General features: G+C 44.6%; 1 protein-coding gene across 1 annotated transcript in view; it reads left to right on the top strand.

Moving 5' to 3' along the window:
• Window positions 1-22,323, top strand: part of SND1 (staphylococcal nuclease and tudor domain containing 1) — a 418,878-nt gene that overhangs the window by 63,170 nt on the left and 333,385 nt on the right. Inside the window, exon 10 of the mRNA XM_004265475.3 lies at window positions 8,003-8,116. Coding sequence (XP_004265523.1) covers window positions 8,003-8,116 — 114 coding nt within the window. The remainder of the gene's footprint in view (window positions 1-8,002; window positions 8,117-22,323) is intronic.

Raw genomic sequence — 22,323 nt, 5'->3', positions numbered from 1 at the left:
CCACATTCTGGCTGTCTAAATCTCTTCTCAAGACATTGATTCAGTCTGTTATCCTTTATCTTTTTCAATACTACTTTCCAGGAGCCTTGTAACCTGTACCAGCCTGGATTAGTTCTTGTTTTTTCTTTTATAAAGCTGTCATCTTTCGATTTCTTTACCATTATCCTGAGTTTTTCTTTGCCTCACTCCTGGATTGGTACTGTGTTTGCTGGATCTTTTGGCTTCTTTATGATTTACTACTTTATTTCGGTGGCACACATTCTGTAGCTTCTTGGGAAAAGAGTGCTTGGTAGGTAAATTTTTTGAGACCTTTCATATCTACTCTGTTATTACACATGATAGTTTAGGTGGGTATAGAATTTTATGTTAGAAGTTATTTTCTTTTAGAATTATGAAGTCATTGCTCCACTGTCATTTATCTATTGGAGTTTTTTTTTTCCATGTATTTTAGTGGTCTGATCTCTCATCCTTATGATATATTTTTTATTTCTGTAAGCTGTTAGCAAATTCTTCTTTATTCTGAAATTTCACAATGCTGCTCTTTGTTTACCCATGTGTGAGCACGTTGTGGTTTAATTTTTAGTCCTTTATGTCTGGGAATTTCAACTATTTTGTTGTTGATTTCCATCTTGTTTATCTGCTCTCTGTTTTTCTAGAATTCCTGTTTGGATGTTTGAATTCGTGCACTAGTCATCTAATTTTTTCTTAATATTTTCCATCTTTTTGTCTTTTCTTTCTAGATATCTTCATATTTGTCTCTCATCTCTTCTATTAGACATTTCATTTATGATGCTGTATTTTAATTTCTAAGAGCTTTCTTTGTTCTCTGAATGTTTCTCTTATACTGTTTAAAAAATAACATGTAATACTTATTTCAGAGATGAATATCATCTGTTAGGCTTTTGAGGAATTAATAATTTTTTGAAGATTTTTTTCTCCCTGCATAGTCTTTGTTGTCTAAGTTGTTTTTAATTCTCTTTGGTTATTTTGACCCCTTATTTTCCGTATTAGAGGCTTTCCTCAGTTATGTGGTGATCCTTGGTTGTCTCTCTCAAAGAATTAGGTATTCAACCCTGGCTTAGCAGCAATGAACTCATGTATGGGATTTAGGGTATACATCTTGAAATCCAGGTGCTTCTTACATAGATTTTAAACCAGTCCTAGTTTTGGGCCTTATTTTCATCCCCCCTTGAGATTCCTGATTTGATAGTTTCCTACTCTTGGGTAGGGGAAGTCTGCAGTATCAATCAGAAAGGCTATTTTCTTTTCTCACCACTAGCTCAGGATGTAGCTTTTGTGAGTCTGTGGAGTCAGTTACCACTCATCCCTCTGCTTTCCAGCTTCCAGGTTTTGTTGCTATATTCTTCTCTCCCATTATCTTTGTCCTTTTGGGCTTTTGGCAAACAACAAAACAAAACAAAATAAAAAACAGCCCCCCAAACCCTTTATTTTTGTGTAGAGTTATTTAGGGAGAGTAACAGAATAAATATTTGAACTTGCTTTAGTTCACAGTGTTCCATTATAAGGCTGCATCGTAATTTATTTAACTAGTCCCCAGTAAGTTATTACGTAGTTTATCACGTTTCCAGTTTTTAGACAATGGAATAAATCTCTCTGTAAATGGCAGTTGTTTCCTTAGGAGTATTTTGGAGGATATTTGCTCCCCAGGAATGGTAACTAGTGTACATCCCATGTGTGTTCATTTTCTAATATGTTGTAGAGCGGAGCTTGACCAACTTTTTCTTAAAGGACTATATAGTAAATATTTTAGGCTTTCTGGGTCATACAGTCTCTTTGCAACTACTCAGTTCTGCCACTGTAGCAAGAAAACAGCTGTGGGTAATATGTAAATGATGGGCGTGGCTGTGTTCCACTAAAACTTTATTTACAAGAGTAAGTGGTGGGCCCTTGGCCACAGTTTACCAAACCCTGTTGTAGAACATGGGATATCAGCATTAAATGTAAAAGGGAAAATGATCTGTATTTCTTTTCACAAGCTAGAACCCAGCTGCAGTTTTGTAGTCATTTTGCCGAATTTAAAACATTTGTTAATGACAAACTACTCTTTCAAGGAAACCTAAAAAGGTCCTAAGCACGTGCCTTGGGCCCTCCCTACCATAGTCTGACAGTCATGCAAGTTCTCGCTGAAGGATTCTGCTCTGAGCCTGATGTGACCCTAAGGCCTGAACAAATAGAGTGACTGCTGAAGAGAGGACCACTCTCTCCCAGGAGTTAATTGTACAGGGAACAGCTAAATAGCCTGCAAAGCCTGCTAAAGGTGACCTGTGAACTCTTTAACCAGGTGCCTCTGGGACCCTCTGGGTGACTTCTGGAACTGATGCAAAGCTGTAGGTTGGAATGTTGGCCGAGAGTCTCACTTCTGAGAAATTTGAAACTCAACAAAGTATTCTCTGGATACATGTGGCACTGAAAGACTGGTTTCCATTCTCTGCTTAAGCAGCTTCTCTTCTTAAGGAAGGAGATGCTAGGGAGGGCTATCCTTGTCTCTCCAGGTTAGCAGAGAGGAATGTTCACTTCACAGCGATTAGCTGAGCCTACTTGAGACTTTTGTGCCTGTCGTGGCTTGCCAGTTTCCTGCCTGCCTTCCCTGTGGCGTTTTAGCTGATCTGTGCTGTTGGTAGCCATATGGTCCCTTGAGCACATGGCTTGGCATCCCTGTCCCTGCTGCTGGATGCTTGGGCCTTGCAGATTTCACAGACCTGAATAACACTTGGGGGTGGGGAGAGGGGGTGGAGTCTTCTCACTGCCCGGCCTGGTAAGATAGAGGCCTCTAGCTTGGTTCTCTGTACCAACTGATTGCTTAACCAACAGAGCCCCACACTAGGTGCTTTGAGAAGATGCAAAAGAATGAGAAGTGGTTCCCGTTCTCAAGGAGCTTATTACCCTTCAGGGCTTCATCCGGGAGATAACCCTAAGTAGTTAGCTGTGTGATATTGTTGGCCATGTCCAGTTCTGGAGGTCAGGTTATAAGCTATCCATGGATGCAGTGGATTCTAGTACTTACTGGGTTTGGCCCTGATGATTTTTTGCTGTGCAAAAATGTCATAGCTTTGAATGGAGCTCATTATCATGTCTCTCTGAGATGGTTTTTTTTGTTTTTGCGGTACTCAGGCCTCTCACTGTTGCGGCCGCTCCCGTTGCGGAGCACAGGCTCTGGACGCACAGGCTCAGCACCCATGGCTCACGGGCCCAGCTGCTCCGTGGCACGTGGGATCTTCCCGGACCGGGGCACGAACCCGTGTCCCCTGCATTGGCAGGCGGACTCTCAACCACTGTGCCACCAGGGAAGCCCTCGGAGATGTTTTTTAAGGAAGGATATTTAGTAATTTTGGCTAGACTTTTATATTCCTATTTGGTAACGTGGAGAGAACAAAAAATACTAGCTACTTCCTTGACCTTTTGTCATATGGCTTTCAGATGAAAAGGAAGTTCTGGGGATGGTCTGGCTAGGAAGGTGGCCCCTCCTATACCAAAACGAGGTCAAGACTTGGTTTGTAGCCTAAGTTAGCAAACTAATTTGCTGATAAGAAAATGATTGAATTAGGAAGGACTTGTAAACATTTACCTAGCTTTTTAAATTGAGACTTTATTTTTAGAAGAGTTTTAGATTTACAGAAAAATTAACAGATACTACGGAGTTCCCACATTACCCCCTTTCACCACTCCCCCCAGCTTCCCTTATTATTATCTGACATGATTATGGCACGTCGACTGTAAGTAGTATATCGGCATTGATACGTTATTATCAACTAAAATTACTTTCCCTCTAATGTCTGTTTTCTGTTGCAGAATCTCATCCTCAATAGCACGCTAAATTTAGTTGTCATATCTCGTTAAGCTCCTCTTGGATTTGATGGTTTCTCAGATTTTCTTTGCTTTTGATGACCTTGACAGTTACGAGGAGTATGGGCTGGGTATTTTGTGGGCTGCCCCTCTGTGGGAATTTGTCTGGTGCTTGGCTTCCTTTTAAGTACCCCTTAAGGTGTCCAGTTTGTTGGCTTGCGCTTAGGTGCCTAGGGGTATTTGCCTCAGAAAGTGGCGCTTTGTATTGTGTGAGGACAAAGGGTGGCAGCTGTGCTGTTCTGGGGGCTGGGGAAGGGATCTGTGCAGTGAGCCCCGGCCATTGCTGTAACTGGGTGGGGTGCTCCGTATTTCCCCCACTTTGGTGTTGTTTCACTAGTGTTTCCAGGAGTAGCTTGGGGAGAACAGACCTGGCAGACAGCCTCGGGGAGCAGGAGAGGCAGCCGGATGTCAGTAGAAAGGGTGTTTGCTGTCCCATTTCCAGTGGCCCCATCGGGGGCGCTCGCTGGTGGTGCCTGAAGGAGCCCTGTTTGGGCTGATGTTCCTTTTCTTCCTATCTGGTACTGATAACTTAGGCAGCTTTGGGAGAACTGATGGTTGTGTCTGGGGACTCTTCTGCGGGTCTCTAGCTCAGGAGGCTGTTGTCGGCTCTTTATGTTCATTGCATGGATGCCGCAGGGTTTTTACAAGCTGAGCAGCAGCAGCCCTTTGCATCCAGAGCGCAGCACTGTGGATGGGCTCCGCAGATGGGGAGTGTGGCAGGAGGCCAGGGGGAGGGATGGACGTCCCTTGCCCCTGACAGCACGCTGCCATTTTCCTGACTTTTGGCAGCCCTTAGTCTGCGCGTGTCATCAAGCCACTCATTTTTCCTTTTACAGTTTAGGTCTAAGAAATGGGGAGGGAATTGGATTTAGGGCATATATCTCAAGTTCAGCCAGTGACCTTTTTTTCTGTGTTGATTCTGCTCTTGGAGCGTGTGGTAGGGTAGGGTGTGTGTGTGAGTGTGTGTGTGTGTGTGTGTGTGTGTGTGTTTTGACTAGGGATCAGTAGCTTGTGGAGAAAGTAAGCGATGATGTGGGCATACTTCAGAATGTCCTGATGAAAAGCAGCATCAGAAATATTACTGTTATAAATGTGGTCTGCGATGGTGCTGACGAGCAGGCTTTGGATAGTCACCCGCTCTGCATTTTACTTATTGCACAGTGTGTGACTGTAACTACTATTTTATTGTTTCTTCCATGTCTCTGCCCAGGAGCTGCTTGTTCTCCGGACAGTAATGACACAATTTACAGAGGAATAAAACACCATAAACCACACGCACACACACACACACACACGCGCGCGCACACTCACACCCCTTCAGAAGGGCAGACCTCGTTTAGCTGGCAGCGTCAGAGTGTACAGTTCCTGAAGAGGAGGTTGCTAATCAGGGAGATGCCGAGCAGAGTCTGCTGCTGAGGCCTGAAATTTACAGCCCCAAGAAGCCGTTTGCTGCTGCCGCGGCTGCTAACGTATCATCATAAGGGGTGACGAATACCAGTAACTTGTCACCGGGGTGTGCTTAGATCTTCACATTCTGTAATCAGGGGGTGAAGGTGCGAGCACTATGATACTTTCCCTGGTTGTATTTCTCTCTGAGCATGACTAGGGAGTAGAGAATGTCTAGATATTTCTCATGTCTTGATTACAGGAAGCTTCCCTATGTTTTTGGCAATTGACAATTTAATAGGAGTTAGTTTTGCAGTGAGAGGAATGTGTAGCTTGGTCCATCATTGAGATGTAGGAAATACTGTGATGTGCGTGCACTTGAGATGCCTGCTGATTACTGTATCTGTTGGGCAGTGGTCCTGTACTTTTGAGGGAGGAGCAGTATTGATTTGCTGTACGAGCTGTTTTGCTTGGTTTGGCTTTGTGGAATTTTTGGTTTGAAGGTGGGATAGCAGTATAGCACATAGCGTGGATACCTCGTGGCCCCCTCCCCTACCCCCATGTGCTGTAATCCATGTCATACAAATGTGGGATTTTGAAGCATAGGGAAATCATTAGCTGAGGTCTTTTTCTTTTGGTCAGTTGGCCAAGCCACTGCTGCTGTCTTTAGGGAGTGAGAGGGAGATTCCATTATGATGGACATTTTTACTTGGCATTAATGTGTCTAGGTGATAATGGGAACAAGATGTCCTCTGTTTTTTGCAGTTACTGAGTCTGTGTTCTCGGTTATACCTTCTTGGCTGTTTTTAAGATCTACACTTAAAGTGATTGGGCCTGGTATAAGGGGCTCTTTGATTTGGAGGGTCCTATACACTTAGGCACCACTCATACCTAGATAATCATTCCTGACCTTGACTTGGCCCTCTTGTGACCACACATCATGCTTTTGATTACCCTTGGACTTCACTAAGGTTTTCTGGTCAGATGAGTTTTGGATTCTGGCTGTCTGAGTTTTAGCATTAGCCTTTATGTGACTCTCAGATCTATGAAAAAGGTTATAGCAGAATGGCTGTGGTTATTTGAGCCTGTTTTTTTATTTCCTGCATTCAGGTTTGCAAGTTAATCTTAGACATAGTTGAAAATTAAAAATAATTACCCCCTCTCCTAATCTACATGGCTCTTTCTCAGACTTTTGACTACTCTTTTGGCCCTGGCCTGTTTTTCTCTACACTGTTTCCATTACTTACTGTGTTAAAACCCCAGGATGTCTTCCCATCCACGAGCGGTAGTCAGCCATCCATGGACTTACAGCTTGATTCCAGCTGTCGTCTTTCTTTTTTCATTCATTCTGTTTGATGGCGCTTTCCTCCTGCTATTTCCTGTCATGTAAAATTTCTCACTTGGTTTTGCTTTTTGCTCCTTCTTCAGATTGTCCCTCAAATTACTCTTTACTCTTTTTTTGTGTGTGGTTGGCTGGTTCTCTGGAAAAGGTAGAGACTAGCCACTCTTGCAGGAGTCTGCAAATAAATGGGTATATTCTGTTGTAAAAGGTTGTGAGCCTTCCAGGGAATAGTTAGTGAAGGCTCTTCTGGATACTTACCAGTGTGATACCCACCACAGCAAAGGAGAGGCTGGCTCCTTTTGTTTCACATATAAAAGAGGAAGGGAATTTTGCAAGTCTACACTCACGGTGCAGCTGACCCCAGTAGTTTGTTCAGCTACCTGTTTGCTCCTGTTGGGGTCTGATTGAAGCCTAGGAGAGTTAGTTTTGGTTCTGTATACGGTGACTGTGTTTTGTAGTCAATAGCTACCTCATGGTAAAGTGTTACTTGCAAAAAAATCCAAACAGCCTTGTAACAACAGGTTCTGAATATAATTGGGTGAATTGTAGACTGCTGGCTGAATTATGAGGTCTAGTTACAACCCTGATGTGGTCCCAGTCTGGTTTCAATGGAATTTTATTCTCTGCACATTGGTGGAGTGTTCTAATAACCTCCACAGAGGAATATTTGTGCTTTTGCCCTTGAATAGATATCCTCGTAAACTACCCCAGATTGGGAGTTAATCATTGGCTGAGAGTGGGGTCCAGTGTTACTGACTTTGGGTTCCAAAACAGAGATGCCCATAGTAGTGATCTGAAAAGGAGGCTTTCAGAGTAGCTGAAGTAATATCTTAGCAATTTAATGTTTCTGCTGGTGAGATTAACAGCTGAGCATCTCCTTTCGCACGCTGAGATGACAATTCTTTTTGCCCTTCACTTGCCTTTGATTTTTCTGCTCTGCATTGGGGCATCCTATTTTGGTTCTTTCTCATCTAGTGCTGCTACCTTCTTCTAATCCAGCCCTTGCCTCTTTTCCTAGAATCATGTTGTGATAGGCATTTTGATTGTAGCTTAGAACCTGTTTCACGGAAAATCTTCAATAGCACGTAGAGACTGGATTTCCAGTTCATAAGCTTTGTAGTTAACCACAAATCTTGGTCAGGGCAAAAGATTTAAAAAAAGCTTGCCTGTCTTTATGAATGACACAGATCCTGCCTCGATGAGAAATCACCATCTCTTTGGGGGCTGATAATTATAGGATAGTTTTCTTCAACATTGTTGTACCATAAAGAAAGATATTGGATCTACCCCAAATGGCTCTTGATCTCATCCTTCTTCCTGTAACTGGGTGTGCCTTGCTCCTTAGCATGTGTGCTATGAGATTTGGGCTATCAAGGCAACATTTAAGCATTTTTGCCTTCTCGCCCACAGGTGATGCAGGTGCTGAATGCCGATGCCATTGTTGTGAAGCTGAACTCTGGGGACTACAAGACCATCCACTTGTCCAGCATCCGACCACCGAGGCTGGAGGGGGAGAATACACAGGTGAGATGAGAAAAGCAGCAAAGCCTCTTTTCCAAAACCAAAGGGGAGGAGGTGGAGAATTAGTTAGATGTGGTCCACGTGTGGGATAATGCTAACGGACAAGTAGTGTAAATCGCCAAAGTATTATTTCCTAGCATTTGCAGCCTAGCTGCTATTGGACAGGTCTCAATTTCTCCTGAACCACACCCACTACTCTCCTTCATTTTCGATGGGCCCTGTTGGCATTCCTCCCTAAGGGGCTTGAGAGGAGTTAAGGTTGGTATATGTTAGGTGGTAAATGAGTCTTGTTTATTAACGAGATCTTATTATCTGAGGATAAGGGGAGGAAAAGATCTATGTCTCACATGCATGATAGTAAGGCTTGTTCTGCTGGTCATTTTGATTTGATCTGTACCTTTTTGCTCTAGGAAGAAATGAATCTTGGTATATATATTATCTGGGGCCACCTACTCATCTTTTCCAAGTGGTAACTGGAATTATTAGCTGTACTGTTTCTTGCTGTTTGTTGGATCTTTTGGCAGCAAGGGTGCTTGCCTAGCCAATGTGTATGATTTTGGTATGTCAACTTTGAGAAATTATGTTTAGGCTGAAAACTGCAGGCAGTTTTGTTTTAAATTCTGTGGTCATTTTCTTTCCATTGTTATGTTATAAGAGGTTGGGGAAAGGGATTGTGGTTGAACTTCTTTGTTTGTCTGGCTGTCTTGTTTTTACAGACATCTTTTTAGCCCCTGTTTTTGCCTTCTGATAACTAAAGTGTGTAACTGTGTCGATTGGTTATAGAACTGGGTCCTCAGTGAGAGCCGGTGCCACAGGCAAATTGAACAGTGTGGTTGAAGTTAGTGCTGTGTGGCTTTTTAATGTATCCCTTTTGTAGTTCTAGAGACTTGAAATTTGCTTTTCTGATGTTTTGCACGTCTTGGTGCATTCATGAGTTGAAATTCAGGCCCTGTTTTCATTTGTGTGAGAGTTTAGAGACAGCCCATAAGAGTCAAATGAAAATATTGTGATTGTCTTTTGAGTCAGATCATGCGTAAGAAACCCATACAAGATGGGTTCTTTGAATGTCTGGCCAATCAGTTCATCTCGACCCCCAACCCCCCAGCCTTTTCTTTCCCACAGAGGAGGCAATTTAATGCAGCAAGCAGGACTGTGGTAAGGTTGAGAATGTAAATGCACGAAAGCCTAGAAATGCCAAAATAAGGTTCTCTCGGTAACTGTAGCTCTGCCTCATTGCACAGAGTAAATACACATGTCCAGTTTTGTCAGCTCTGGGAGTAGTCCACAGTTCTGCATCTGTGCCATGCAGTTGGAATTAAGGAGACTCAGTAGCTGAATTTTAAGCAGTTTTTAGGGGCGTGGGGGAGTTTATAGCTTAGGTCTGACGATAGCAAGTTTTCTGGAGTAAGAACTAAACTACCACTGAGAAGTTTTCGTTTTTCTTGGATCCTTTGGAACTCCTCAGGGGGTGATGGATGGATTTCCCTTAGCCTAGCGGATGACAAAAGTTGTTGGAATACATCTCCCAGTTTAGGCAGGATCATGTTTATAGAATTTCTTCTTCTTTACCAAGGTAGGTTATCTCTTATTTTATTTGTTAGACTTCTGTTCACTCCTGAGATCTTACTCCATTTTAAGAAAGTTCTAAGTGAGTCTCAGCTCTAAGAGTCAACATATGGCTTTTGAGTGAAATGAAGAATGATTTCCCTTATTTGTTCATTAAATTCCTTTGGAAGATTTTAACGAGGGTCACATAAGAAATTAATATAATACACGTTGAGTACAGTGGTGGTGGGTGCTGTGAAGAGCCCTGTTGTGGTGGGTGCTTGGGAAGTCTTCCCAGGAGCAGCTCGTATACCTCTTGAGTGCTCACAGACGAGAAGTGAGCAGATGAGAGAACAATGTAGACCAGCACTGTCCAATAATGCAAGCCCCAAATGTGCACTGTCCATAATGCAAGCCCCAAATGTGAGCTCTGTGTGTTATTTAAAATTGTCTAGTAGCTATGTTTTAAAGCACATTAATTTTAATGCAGTTTATTTGACTTACTATATCCAAAACAGTATCATTTCAACATTTAATGAATGTAAAAAATTCATGAGATATTTTACTTTTATTTTTACTGTGTCTTGGAAATCTGGTGTATATTTTATACTCGGATCTCAGTTCATCCTAGCATATTTCTAGGGCTCAGTAGCCACAGGTGTGTAGTGGCTACTGTAATGGACAGCACAGGTTTAGGAATTCAAATGAATAGGTTCATTGTCATTGATAAATACTTACTGGGTACCCACTTCGTACCAGATGCTATGCTGGGATTGCAGTGGGGAATAAACCCTCGTGGAACTACCCTCATGGAACTTTAAAATCTAGTAGGGGAAATTCGCAAGTAATCACGTTTATGTCTTGTGTTATGAAAGAAAGGTTAGCGTTTATAAGAATGCATAATCTGGGAAGGCTTCTTTGAGGAAGTGACTTTTAAGGCCTGAAGGCTGATTAGGAGTTAGCTAGGTAAAAAGTGAGGAGAAGACAATTTCTGACCGAGACAGCAGCAATGACCAGAACCGGGTGAGTTTGGGAATAGGGAGTGGATGGCCTCTGCGGATGGTGCATGAGTGGTGTGATGCCTGTGTGGTCCAAAATATGGGCAGGGCCAGATCATGCATGTCCTGTGAATATTCCCGGATACTCATGAAAAGAGAGAGAATGTGGGGCATGTGATGAACTGTGAGTAATTTTGTATGACTGGAATAGAGGATGCTTAATGCCAGGGGTTAGTAAGAAATGAGTTTGGGAGTTAGGCAGAGGCCACGTGTTGAAAACATGTCTGCCATGCCTTGTAGGCTTTTGTCTTGAACGATTTTAAGGGATGGCACCTTTTGGGTTTGAGTGTGCTTGTGTTGGTGGCTTTCATTTATAAAACATGAAAGTACTTTGCGTCTATAAAAGAGGATCATGCTAGATGAAAACTGATCTGTAGCGAGGGGTTCTGGTTTTGTTTTTGGTAAAGCTCACCTGGGGGTGAAAGGTATGAGGAAGGAGAGGCTGTGGATGTGGCTCCAGTAGCCTCTCACCCTGGAGGAGTCTTTCTACTTGAAGAATTCTCCCTGGAACCCTCACAATGAGTGGAGATTCTGCTCTATGCTTATCTTAAAGAGATTTACAGTATGGGTGTAGGAACAGAAATCACCCAGAGATCCCAGTGAGGCTGTAACTATATGTGTGTAATGAGTAGGCAAGCAGGAGTCCCCTTGGAGTCTTTGGTTTCCCTAGTGTTCTTTACTGTATACCAACAGTTCCTGTACTACAAGGGGAGTCCAGTCAAGTACTCAAGGCTTGGATGTCGGGACCTCTGTTAGGCCGCATTGCACCCTTGTGCAGGTTAGAGAAGGGTGCCCCTTCCTTCAGGCAGTCTCACGTCAGGGCACAGGGCTTGGCAAGTAGAGTGGAGGCTGAATTTTAGCTCCCACTCTCCCTCGGTCCACTTGGCCAGGTGCCCTCGTGCACGGCACAATGTGTACAAGACGATGCGGCTGTCCTAGTTAGAACAGGGCTGATGGACTCTCCAAAGAAGATGTCGAGGGTATGTTTTGGGAATTGGGTAATGGTCTCGTACTCACAGAAACAAAGGATGCTTGACAGTTGTTTGGAGATGACAGAGGGACCGTGGAGGGTGCTGAATGAAACCCTCAGGAGATTGCCTACTCTCGAATTTGGGGACATTTTGGGGGACGGGGTGTCAGTGGCTTTGAAATGGAGAGAAAACAACTTGGCGGCTTATGGTATTGGAGCTCATTCTACACAAAAGAACAGAGTGAGATAAGGTGCAGATTAAGGAACTGGAGGAGGAGATGAAGAGGGAGAGTCTTTGCATGAGCTTCCTCAGGGGCAGGCAGGTGGTGTGCAGAGATTCCTGCTGTGGGTGGGCCTCCCTACAAGCTCCCAGATGATGACCCAGTGGGGCTTGCCCTACAGTTAAGAACGGGGAGGTTCTTTTAATGTTTATCTTCCCCCTACCCTAAAAATTAACGTGACATCAGCTAATACAGATCTTCTGAGACACCTTTGTATATTGTGGGGATAGTAGGGCAAATTGGATTTTCCTTTTTTTAAATACAGAGACAAATTCATTCTATTAAATTATACATGAAGGCAAGGAGGTTTTGCCCAAGGCTAACGGTGTACTTCCATTCCCCCCTTTTGGTTACTTTCTAATTGTAGCCAGAGGAAGGGCTCTGGACAAAACTGCACGATCAAAGGAACTGTTTGCATTCTAGGCAACTCTTTTCCAGTAGCACCCGGAAATTCATGGGTTAGCCACGGCTCCCAGATTTTGGTTAGAGCTTGATTTGTTGCTGGGACATGTGACAGAGTTAAAAGCTAGAGTGTGTAGTATTTCCCTCAGAAGGAGTACAGTTGGATGTCTGATGCTGTTGATTCTGTTTCTGTGGCACCAAGCTTTTGGATTATTAGGGCGAATCCAGCGTCATCTCTTTGGAGATGTAGCTCCTTCAGGCTGAGGTCCATTTTGGACACTGGTATGTGGCGCTCCGGTGGCCCGAACATGTATCAGCGTTTCTCTAAAGGTGTAGTGTGTGTTATCCAGTTGTTTGCCACAAAGATCCAAGTGCTAAATCTTGGAGAAAGGCTATGAGTTTTCTGAGCTGCTGCCTTAAAGGACATAACACATTGTGCATCTCAGGACTTCCTAGAGAGCTTTTGGCTTTGATCTGAAACTGGAAAACCTAGTGCTCTATTGCCCAGGGCTGCTGCGGGCTTTGTGTTACACTTGGAGTGTTAATGACAAAGGAAATACAACCCCTGGGCATTTGATGAAGGGGCTGACTTATTTCCCCATGAAGTCCGATCTTGCGGTGCTATTGTAGTAGGCAAAGACAGCACGCGCGTGTACACACACACACACACACACACACACACACACACACACACACACACACACACACACACACACACACCACCCCCGGGAAGTGTGGAAACCCTTCCCCTCATTTCATGCTTTCAACTTGTATTGTTTCCATCACCCTGTCTTTCAGCCTCCTCCCTGTGAACTTACTCACCCACCATGTAAATATTCTTTCACAGCACGGCCTCTAAATATTCAGACCTGGACACTGTAGGATCAGTTTTGTTAAAGCTGCAGTCTGCCTAATCTCCCAGAGTCCTCGCTGCCTGTTTGAGGGGTTTGTTTCCCAGGCCTGAGCCCACTGGGTCTCCTCTTTAGGCAGGTGATGGGAGACGGAGCTTGCAGGTAGGCACATTATTAGTGATACCTCGCAATGCTTAAGGGTTTTTTCTCAGAGGCAGGGTGGTTTCAGATGCTAATATCACCATTTGTTGTGCAGGACCCCAGGGGTGCTTTGCCATTTTGACACGATTGAAGGTGGTTCTCAACCTGTTTCCTCCAGGTTAGATTTCTGAAAGCACGATGAGTGGTCCCTCTGGACCCTAGAGCAGACGATGCTGCCAGCTGAGATGCATACCAACAGGAAGCTCTGGGGCTGCAGTCCCTAAGTGTAGCAGGGGCAAACCAGTAAACCCACTGACTGTGATCTTGCATGTGTGACTGGGAAGCATAAGGCAAATAGCAGATTACAGAGGGACTCCAGCCTGGCATTGAGGACCTTGGAGAAAAGCAGAAGCTCTCTGAAGTGGATATAGCATTTCACCGGTTTCCAATGGAGAGATTTGGGGACTTGTAGCATGTGATCAAAGGACATAGAATATGTCAGAGTGCCAGCAGAGACATTCTGTACCGGCTTCAGATTTGTTTGATCTGGGCATTTTTGAGAAGAACACTTGAAACTTCTTTGTTAGAGGACCGAAAAAATTACCATTAGGAGACGATGGCTTGGTCTTAGCTCATCTATTTAAGATTCCAGGATGTATATATCCAGTCATTTTTTAAAGATTAATACCTGTTGTTCAGCTGGAGTGGTCACCAGAGTCAAGACATTTCATATCTGGGTGGATCCAGTTTCCTAAAATGTATGTTCCACCGCTCTTTATAAGTGAATTATAACCTGGAGAAGACAGCAATTGCCTATCTATTTCCCTTTGGTTTACTTTTTTCTCTCTATTACAAATTATGTTTTCTTTTGTGTCCTTTAGCTGATGCATCCCCTTTTCCATGATCTTGCCTCTCCCCTACAAATAATTTTTGTGGGAGTTTAACAGTCTCCTTAGTGGGTCTTGCTGGTTAAGCCTTTCCCAAACCTTGTGCATTTATGTCTTTCAATCCATCTCTCTCTGTCTTTCTTCTCTGTTCATTTAATCATCACTGTTACCAGTTCTGTATTTTCAATTTATCTAAATCTTCCCAGTGCTGCTATGTTCATATTTCTTGTCTCTGTTCAGTCCTGTGAGCTGCAGTAAGTTTCTTTTGTTTCCAGAGTTGACAGCCCCATCATATTTACTGTCCTCTGACCATTTAACATAGCTGCTATGTTGAGGTAACCCTCTTTCTTGCCTTGGTTCTCGAAAGCCTCTTTAGGCCAGGGATTTCCATACCCAGTCCTTTCCTTCTCTGTATCATCCTGTTCTGTCTGTTGATGTCCAGGCCTGCTTTCCACCGTGAAGCCTAAACTCCCCTGATGGCAGGAATGGTACGTTTTTCTCCGCTTCCTCTCTCCCCTCTTTTTCCGAAGCTTGCAGAGTGCTGTGACTACTGTAGGCATTTAATAAATGTTTAAGTCGACGTTATCTGCTGAGGCTGAAGACCTAATCCATACATTATTTTTGAGCGACATCGTTTTTAGCGCTCCTAATCCATCGCTAATATCTGTGACTGCTTCTGCTAGCCATTGCAACTTGAGCCAGTGTATGGGTGTCGAAGGCCCCAGGAGGGAGTTTTTGCAGTCGGGTTTTTTCCTACTTCCTAATTGGATTGCTTGTTTCGATGGTCAGGTCACACACGGCTTGGTTTTCTGTAGGCACTTCCTCTTCCCCACTCCTAGTTTCAATCTAGTTGCCACCATTGGGGTGACGAGCCCTGCCTCTCCCTGGGCACTGGTTTTCCTCATAGTGGTATTCCAGTAGCCCGGGGCAGATTGGGTTCAGTCCACCAGAGGGATTAATTTCAGGATTTTAAGTGCTTCTGCAGGTTGGTCCCCAACTGACTTTCTTTTAACACCTCTACTCTTATTCAGGCTTTCCCAAATTATCCCTCTTTCATAGATAGCAGTTCAGATGTCTTGATTCATTGGAGTTTTTAGGTGTGCTTTTTCCCCTGAGGGCTATCTTTTTTTTTTTTTTTTAAACTCTTGATGACCTTGTTGGTTGTCAGATTATTTCTTTGCTTGGAAAAAAATTTTAAATCAATTAGAGAAGCTTTCCTTTCATCTTTCTTTCTTTATTTATGAGATACTGATTGCAGAGCTACCTACACTGTGTTTAAATAAATTACCTTTTTTTTTTTTTTTTTGCATAACATTTATATGCAAGGCAAGTTTAGTGCAGTCATCCAGTGCCTTGCACTTCTGCAGGCCAGAGTTGTAGGTTTCTCTCCTTGGTGGACTGATTAGCTTTGTACTGGGAAAATTTTGTTCAGTTCAAAACCCAAACGTTTCAGTTCCTCGTGTGTTACAGGTGCTGTGGACCTGGGAAATTATTTTTATTAGTAAGATGCTTATAATCTTAGAAATTGAGTCTCAAATTCTGACCAGTTTGTGCACGGTGTGGTCACAACGTAGACTTTAGACTGGGTGGTAGATTGTGGATGAAGCAGTATCAGGTCATGTCACTGCTGTGGAAAAGGCTTTTCAGAACTGAGACTAGAAGGGGAAGCTGAAGGACACAGACGGCTGCTTTTTTTCCTCCTGCAAATTACAGGCTTAGGCATATTTCTAACGTCACTTTTCATTTCAGCCCGCCTTTGAAATCCTCGGCCAGTTTGTGAGTTGTTCACATTTTTCTAGGCCTTCATCTCACCATCTCATGTGATCCGAGCCTGTTTTCGGCTGCAGATGCCTCTGCGTGGTTCAGGGTTGTGTTGGTGGCCACCTTGGCATATTGCTATTTCACAGGAGGAGCTCTGTTCGGTTTAGCCGTGAAGACATCATGGAGACTTTGTGCTCCTTACTTCTCTGCTAGAAGCCAGTGGATATAATCTCCTTCATCCTTGTCTCACCGTATTGGGCCCTTCGTAAGGCTGAGCAGAAGCTTCCCCTTTATGTGGGCATCTGCTGCGTCTCTGTGTTCAGACATCGGTACCAGAATCTGGTTCCTTCTGCTGTCCTGCCAATTCTGGATAACCCACGTAAGGGTCGCCTGTAGTTCCTGTAGTTTCTAGTTTCTGCTTTAAAATGCCCTTTTCTCTCGTCCCCCTTTCATACTCTGTATGATTTTTCTGGGGCGAGTAGATTTCGCATTTCTTCAGATCTGTTGCCAGCTCACTCCCCGGCCCATAGTTGATACTCACGTGTTTGTTGTATAATGTCTCCTTTCGTTCTCATCGGCTCTCATCTCGTTGTTCATAATCTGGGAATGTGTGGAATGGACAGACTACACCTGACACTTGACTTTCTGAGTTTACTGCTCTATCTTTCCTGGGATGTTTTCCCCATCAGTACTAGGGAGGCTGGTAGAAAGGTTTGAGGTTTTTTTTTCTTTTTTTTTTTTTTTAATGTGCTGTTGTCTTTTGTAAGGTGGTCTGGAATTCAGAGAAAGCTGCATTCTTTCATACAGAACTGCCTTTAGCATCTGCTCATCCGGCTGGAGGGGCTTGTTTTAGAAAGCCTGCCCTGCAGAAGCTGTAGGTGTGTGTCTGCGGAGGGGTGGCTGGTGTGCCCCATGCCCAGGCCGGCTCCCTCAGGCTCTGGCTGGAGCAGGTCCCTACGGATGGGGGTGCAGACTGTACCACCCACACTAGTCTCATTGGCCCCCCTTTCCCCTTTCTCTGTTAGTGCAGCTGCTGTGAGGGAGTGCACACACTGTGTTCTGCATGGGAGGGCTGGCAGCTGGCTCCCCTTGCTGGTTTTGGCCATTGGGACAGCCAGGATTATTAGGCCAGTTTGTACTTTAAGATGAGGGATACTTGACATCACTCAAAGCAGCTTATTTTATTTATTTCTTATTTCTTATAAAGCGCAAAGTTATCCCAGCCCTTTGCTCTTCCTTTCAGTGTGTATTAAGCTACCACCAGCTCAGTGTTTTCTTCAGGAAGACATCCGGGTTCCTCCCTGCCCTTGGCCAGCTTCTGCCTCACCTTCGAAGATCCTTTGTGGCGCTTGCCTCCTCGCTCTTAAAGCCCTTTGGCTTCACCTCTTCTTCCCTCACCCACTTCCAACCCTCTTCTCTGGGAGGAGTGATGGTTCTCTCAGTCTAGACGGTCCTGTTTGCATACCAAGAAGTTACAGTTATTCTGGAGATGCATGGACTCCGTAATATCAGTGTTACGGAAAATGTAAGCTGCTCAGTTGAGAAGCCGTAAGGCGGCTTCTGCTTGTAACACCATTTGGGCCCCTGGTTATTATTAGATATCCATAAAATGCCACAGTGGGAGAAGAGTCATTGGGGCTCTGTTTGAGAGAGATGTCTCCATCCCCAGAGATACAGATTAGCCCTAAGGTACCTGCGGTAGTAAATGGGACTTGACAAACTGAAAATTCAGGGCAATAAAATCCTACAGCCTTTCATCTCTCACCCTCATCATCCCTCAAGAAACGAATTCCCAGGGCAGAAGCTGATGGTGTTTGATATCTCTGTCTTGAACTATAATTGAATGTGCTCTCTCCTTGCTCCTGTGCCCATCCCCGAGTGGCTACTCTGGAGACTTGTGGCCTGTGTCTTTGTGTCTCTACCCTCTTGCCCTCTCCCGACATCATCTCCCCCACCTCAGGGTCCTCAAAAGTTTTAATACAAGCTGGTGCCCTTTCTTTTGTTGGCCTTTGTGCTTTGACTTGGAAGTATTTCTTTAATTATCTGAATGGTGAGAGTATGGATTTGTGCTCCTGCCACTCTAGTTTTCCTTTGGATTTCTTTTTTTTCAAAAAAAAAACACAAATTTTTTCTCTTTTTTTGGATGTGGACCATTTTTAAAGTCTTTATTGAATTTGTTAGAATATTGCTTCTGTTTTATGGTTTTGGTTTTTTGGCCCCGAGGCATGTGGGGTCTTAGCTCCCCAACCAGGTATCGAACCCGCACCCCTTGCATCGGGAGGTGGACTACCAGGGAAGTCCCTGGAGTTCTTTCAGTTACCTCTCCTATCCCTGCTGTGGTGCCTCCCATTCCCCCTACCACCCTCCCTCCCTCCCTCCCTCCCAGAGCACAGAGAGGAAATTTGTAAGCTTTGATTTGAATGATGACGTCACTCCAGGCACAGGAAATTTGGTCATCCTGTTACTGTTCTCATGCGTTACAAAGGAGCTCCTGACTGCCCCCGGTGTCGCCCTCGTCTTGAATGTTGCTCTGAAATTCTCTGTGTTTTGGATGCTGCATGAGCCTGCAAATGAATCCTCATTTCATCTCTGCAGAGTTGAAGTTCACTGTCTCCCTTTAGCTGCCTTGCTTTTGGTTCAGCCAGAAGGAGCGTCATCTTTTTTTTTTTTGCGGTATGCAAGACTCTCACTGTTGTTGCCTCTCCCGTTGCGGAGCACAGGCCCCGGACGCGCAGGCTTAGCGGCCATGGCTTACGGGCCCAGCCGCTCCGCGGCATGTGGGATCTTCCCGGACCAGGCACGAACCCATGTCCCCTGCATGGGCAGGTGGACTCTCAACCACTGCGCCACCAGGGGAACTCTATTAAATGTAATTTTAGATTCTAGAAAACTACATTGGCGTGGTTGAAGCCAGGCCAATATCCCTCTGCTCCAAGAATTTACATAATTTATGTCTTCATTGGTCAAGTCTCTAAATCTGTAGCTGATAGATACTGATTTGAAGCAGGTGGCTGACCGATCACAGTCGAGTCTTTGCTTTTTAAAATGAGGCTGTGCAGGGTGCTTGCGGCGGGGCAGAGTGTTTCCTTCTTCATGACGCTTGTTAAAGAACAGTAAGGTACACCCGATTCAGCACATTTATGATAGGTGTAGGGACCACTGCAATGGGGTTTTGCGTGGAAGAGAGTGATTGGGCTCTGGGTACCACAAGGAGGGTGGGAGTTTCTAATTAAGGAGCAGGGTGGGGTTTGGGGATGGTGGAGGATAAGAAACCCAATCAGATATCCAGTGTGATCAGATATCAAAGGTGGGGAAATCTGGCTAAAATTGGATTCTTACTAAAATGGACAATGCAGCAATGAACACAGTGCCCAAAAGGCAGGGTCTAGTTGAGAAGAGAGTTCAAAGGAACCTGAATAGTGTTTGGTCAAGGAGAGAATGGCATTTGTGATGTCAGGTTTCAACCTTGGTGTCTGAAGCTAGTGGTAGAAGGCTTCAAAACTCCCAGTTCTTTAGAGACTGTATGGTTCACCTCCATGGTGCCCATGGGAGGAAGCAAGCCTTAGACAATTGTAGCTTCAAGATACTTTTCCCAACAGCTTTCTCATTCCCTCTTCCATTGCCATCTAGACCTCTCTCTCTCTCTGGCGCGGTCCTTGTCTTTGGTGGTGGTCAGGATTAATACGAGGAAGCCAGGACCTAAGGAGATAGTTTCATTTCCCTTTTTCTCCTGTTACCTTCAGTCTACACTGACTGTGTCTTTTCTGCTCAGTTATAACTCCTGCCATGGCTAATTCAGGGATGCAGAGCCCGCTGTGGTAGTAGAGGTAACTGAGCTTAATGTGGCAGGAGACTTGAGGGTATAAAACCTAAGGAAGCAGTTTTTGACTCCTCCCCACTGCTCCATGCTTGTATACCTTAAAGCGTGGTGGTGTTGCTGAAGTGACTTGGAATTCAGAAGCTGGGGAGTAGGGACTCATTGCTCTTTCTGGCTTCTGCTTAACCTTGGTACATTTCTTCCACCTCTGCCCCCTTCCCTGCTAGGAAAATGATGTTCATATGTGTTGTTCTAAGGTATCCCCCGATGGGAAGTTCTACAAGGGCAAATCATTTGATTGTTAACTGTTAGATTCACCGCAAATATGGCTGCCAACATTATTGCCTCTCATCTGCTACAGATGAGCTCTGGCCTTCTGGGTTTGCACAGGACTGCTCTGAGGACAAATATTAAGTGGATCTCCGTTGATGCCATATCTTTTAATCGAACAGTCAACTTGCAGTGTGGATAGGGGTCTGCCATGGCCCTTCTCTTCCTGGCTTCCCTTCCTCCCACCCTCCCTCCAAGCCCCAGTGCAGAGCAGAGCAGAGGCACGCACCCTGTTGATTCTCACGTGAAATCCAGGCATTAACCCCAGAGTAGAGGCTAGGCCACAGTGTGGTTTGTAAGCTACTTGTGTTTGAGTCTCTGCGGTTGGAGCCTGGAGTGTTCGTCTTTCACAGTTGCAGGTGTTTCTGTTGAGACTAGTGTTCTGGGTTGTTGCTCCTCGCAGTGGCAAAGCGGCGGTTTACTTTTCCAGGGTTTTGGTCTCTGACGGTACTGTTTTTCTTCCTGGAGCCGGACTTAAACGCAGTAACATCTCTGCTGTTTCCTGGATGAGCTTTTCTCCCCTCAGGTTTCAGAGCCAACTGTGAAACCAGACGTATCCCTTCTCAGCTTAGAACATCTCCTGAGGATTCCAGTGAAAGGAGATATGAGAGTTCCGCCTGAAGAAATTTGTCTGCTTCGGAGGACAGAGCTCTCTAGGGAGCAGTGGAATTTCTTGGGGTATATGACATACTATTTGAGCTGCTGTTTAGTTGAGGTGGGGCCTGTTAGCAGTTTCTGGGTGAACTTCGTGATGAAAGTGCGAACATTCATGAAGTGGTGTGCCGTTAGAGCTGGATTCACACCTCACGTGCGCTTGCTTATACTCACTGGATTTGCAAGGCAGAGAGAAGGGTGCAGGAAGAGGAGTGTGCCTGCCTTCAGCACGTGCGGGCAGCGCTCAGATGGACGCAAGAAATTGCACGTACGCAGCTTGGTCACGGTTCAGGACACAGCATAGCAAGATCCTAAAGCGCCTTGTGAATCGTGACAGGCGCACAAAAGTACTCGCGCATGTTTAGCGTTGGGTGGTGAGGACTCTATTAAGACTGAGGAGAAGGGACACTTCTTTTTTTAAGGTCTTAGAGAAGGTCTTCTGCTCAGCCCGGCTTCTTTTCAGGGCTCAGCTCTGAGCTTCACAGGCTGAGAAGTGCAGTCTGTTTGGCTGAGTTAATTGATTTACGCTAAATGAACTCACAAAGATGTGATCTGAAAGTCAGTTTGTGGATGTATTCATTCACGATACGAAGTCCAGCTGCCAAGTAGACTGGAAGGTTCTAATGAGCCAACGTGTTCTCTTTCTTGTAGAGGAAGTCTGTTTATTGTTTACAGAATTGGAGTAAAGGGGGTGCTGGATACTGAGGAAGGCTCAGGTGCCCTGGATGCCCACGTGGCCCAGGCAGAGTGTGGCCCAGCGCATGTGTTAGCTCCCCCCTCCCCGTCTCTGTTAGAGAGATGAGGAGACAGAGGCTTGGGAAGATTCGGTAACTTGCTCAAGGCTCCTTCTCTGGTAAGTGCAGGAACCAGGATTCTAACTGAGATCTGTTTTACTTGTCTCCACACGTGTCCTCTGGACTTCGATGTTGACTGGGCAGGTTGGTGACCCCCTCCCTTACGCTGGGTGGACTTCTCTCCGAGCTCCTGTTTTTCAGAATTGCTGCCAGCCACCAGAGCAGCAGCTGGTTCTGCTTTCTTGTTTCAGTGTATTTTACAAATTAAAATATTTCCCGCAGCTATTTTGGAGGCACATAGTTGATATCAAGAGAGATCCAAATTTATATTTCCAATGGGTGTTTAACATCAGAAAAGTGGGTCAACTGTGTCTCCTTGATGGTCTTGTCTCCTATATGAAGTTTTCCTGGCAGTACTTTCACTGTCTAGAACAGTCAGGCCAACTCTATGAAGAGACTGGATTCTCTCTTTAGTAGAGGCTCAGTACTCGTCCTCTTTGTACAGGTTTCCGAGCCCCTTGAGCATCTGCTCCTGGATACTTTATTATTTGTTTAGTTTTCATTCATTATTTTCATACAGTAACCCTATTAGATGGCTTAAGCTTCTCATTTCATCTTTACATACATTTTCTACCATAGACATTTTTTCCCTTCTTATATATGAAACATGTTCACTTCATAAATTTTGGAAAATTTTTAAAGAAAATACTATATCTCAC

This window comes from Orcinus orca, chromosome 9 (assembly GCF_937001465.1).
Source record: "Orcinus orca chromosome 9, mOrcOrc1.1, whole genome shotgun sequence".
Taxonomy (NCBI): Eukaryota; Metazoa; Chordata; class Mammalia; order Artiodactyla; family Delphinidae; genus Orcinus; species Orcinus orca.
The sequence above is the reverse complement of the archived record's forward strand: the minus strand, read 5'-3'. Positions and strand labels throughout refer to the sequence as shown.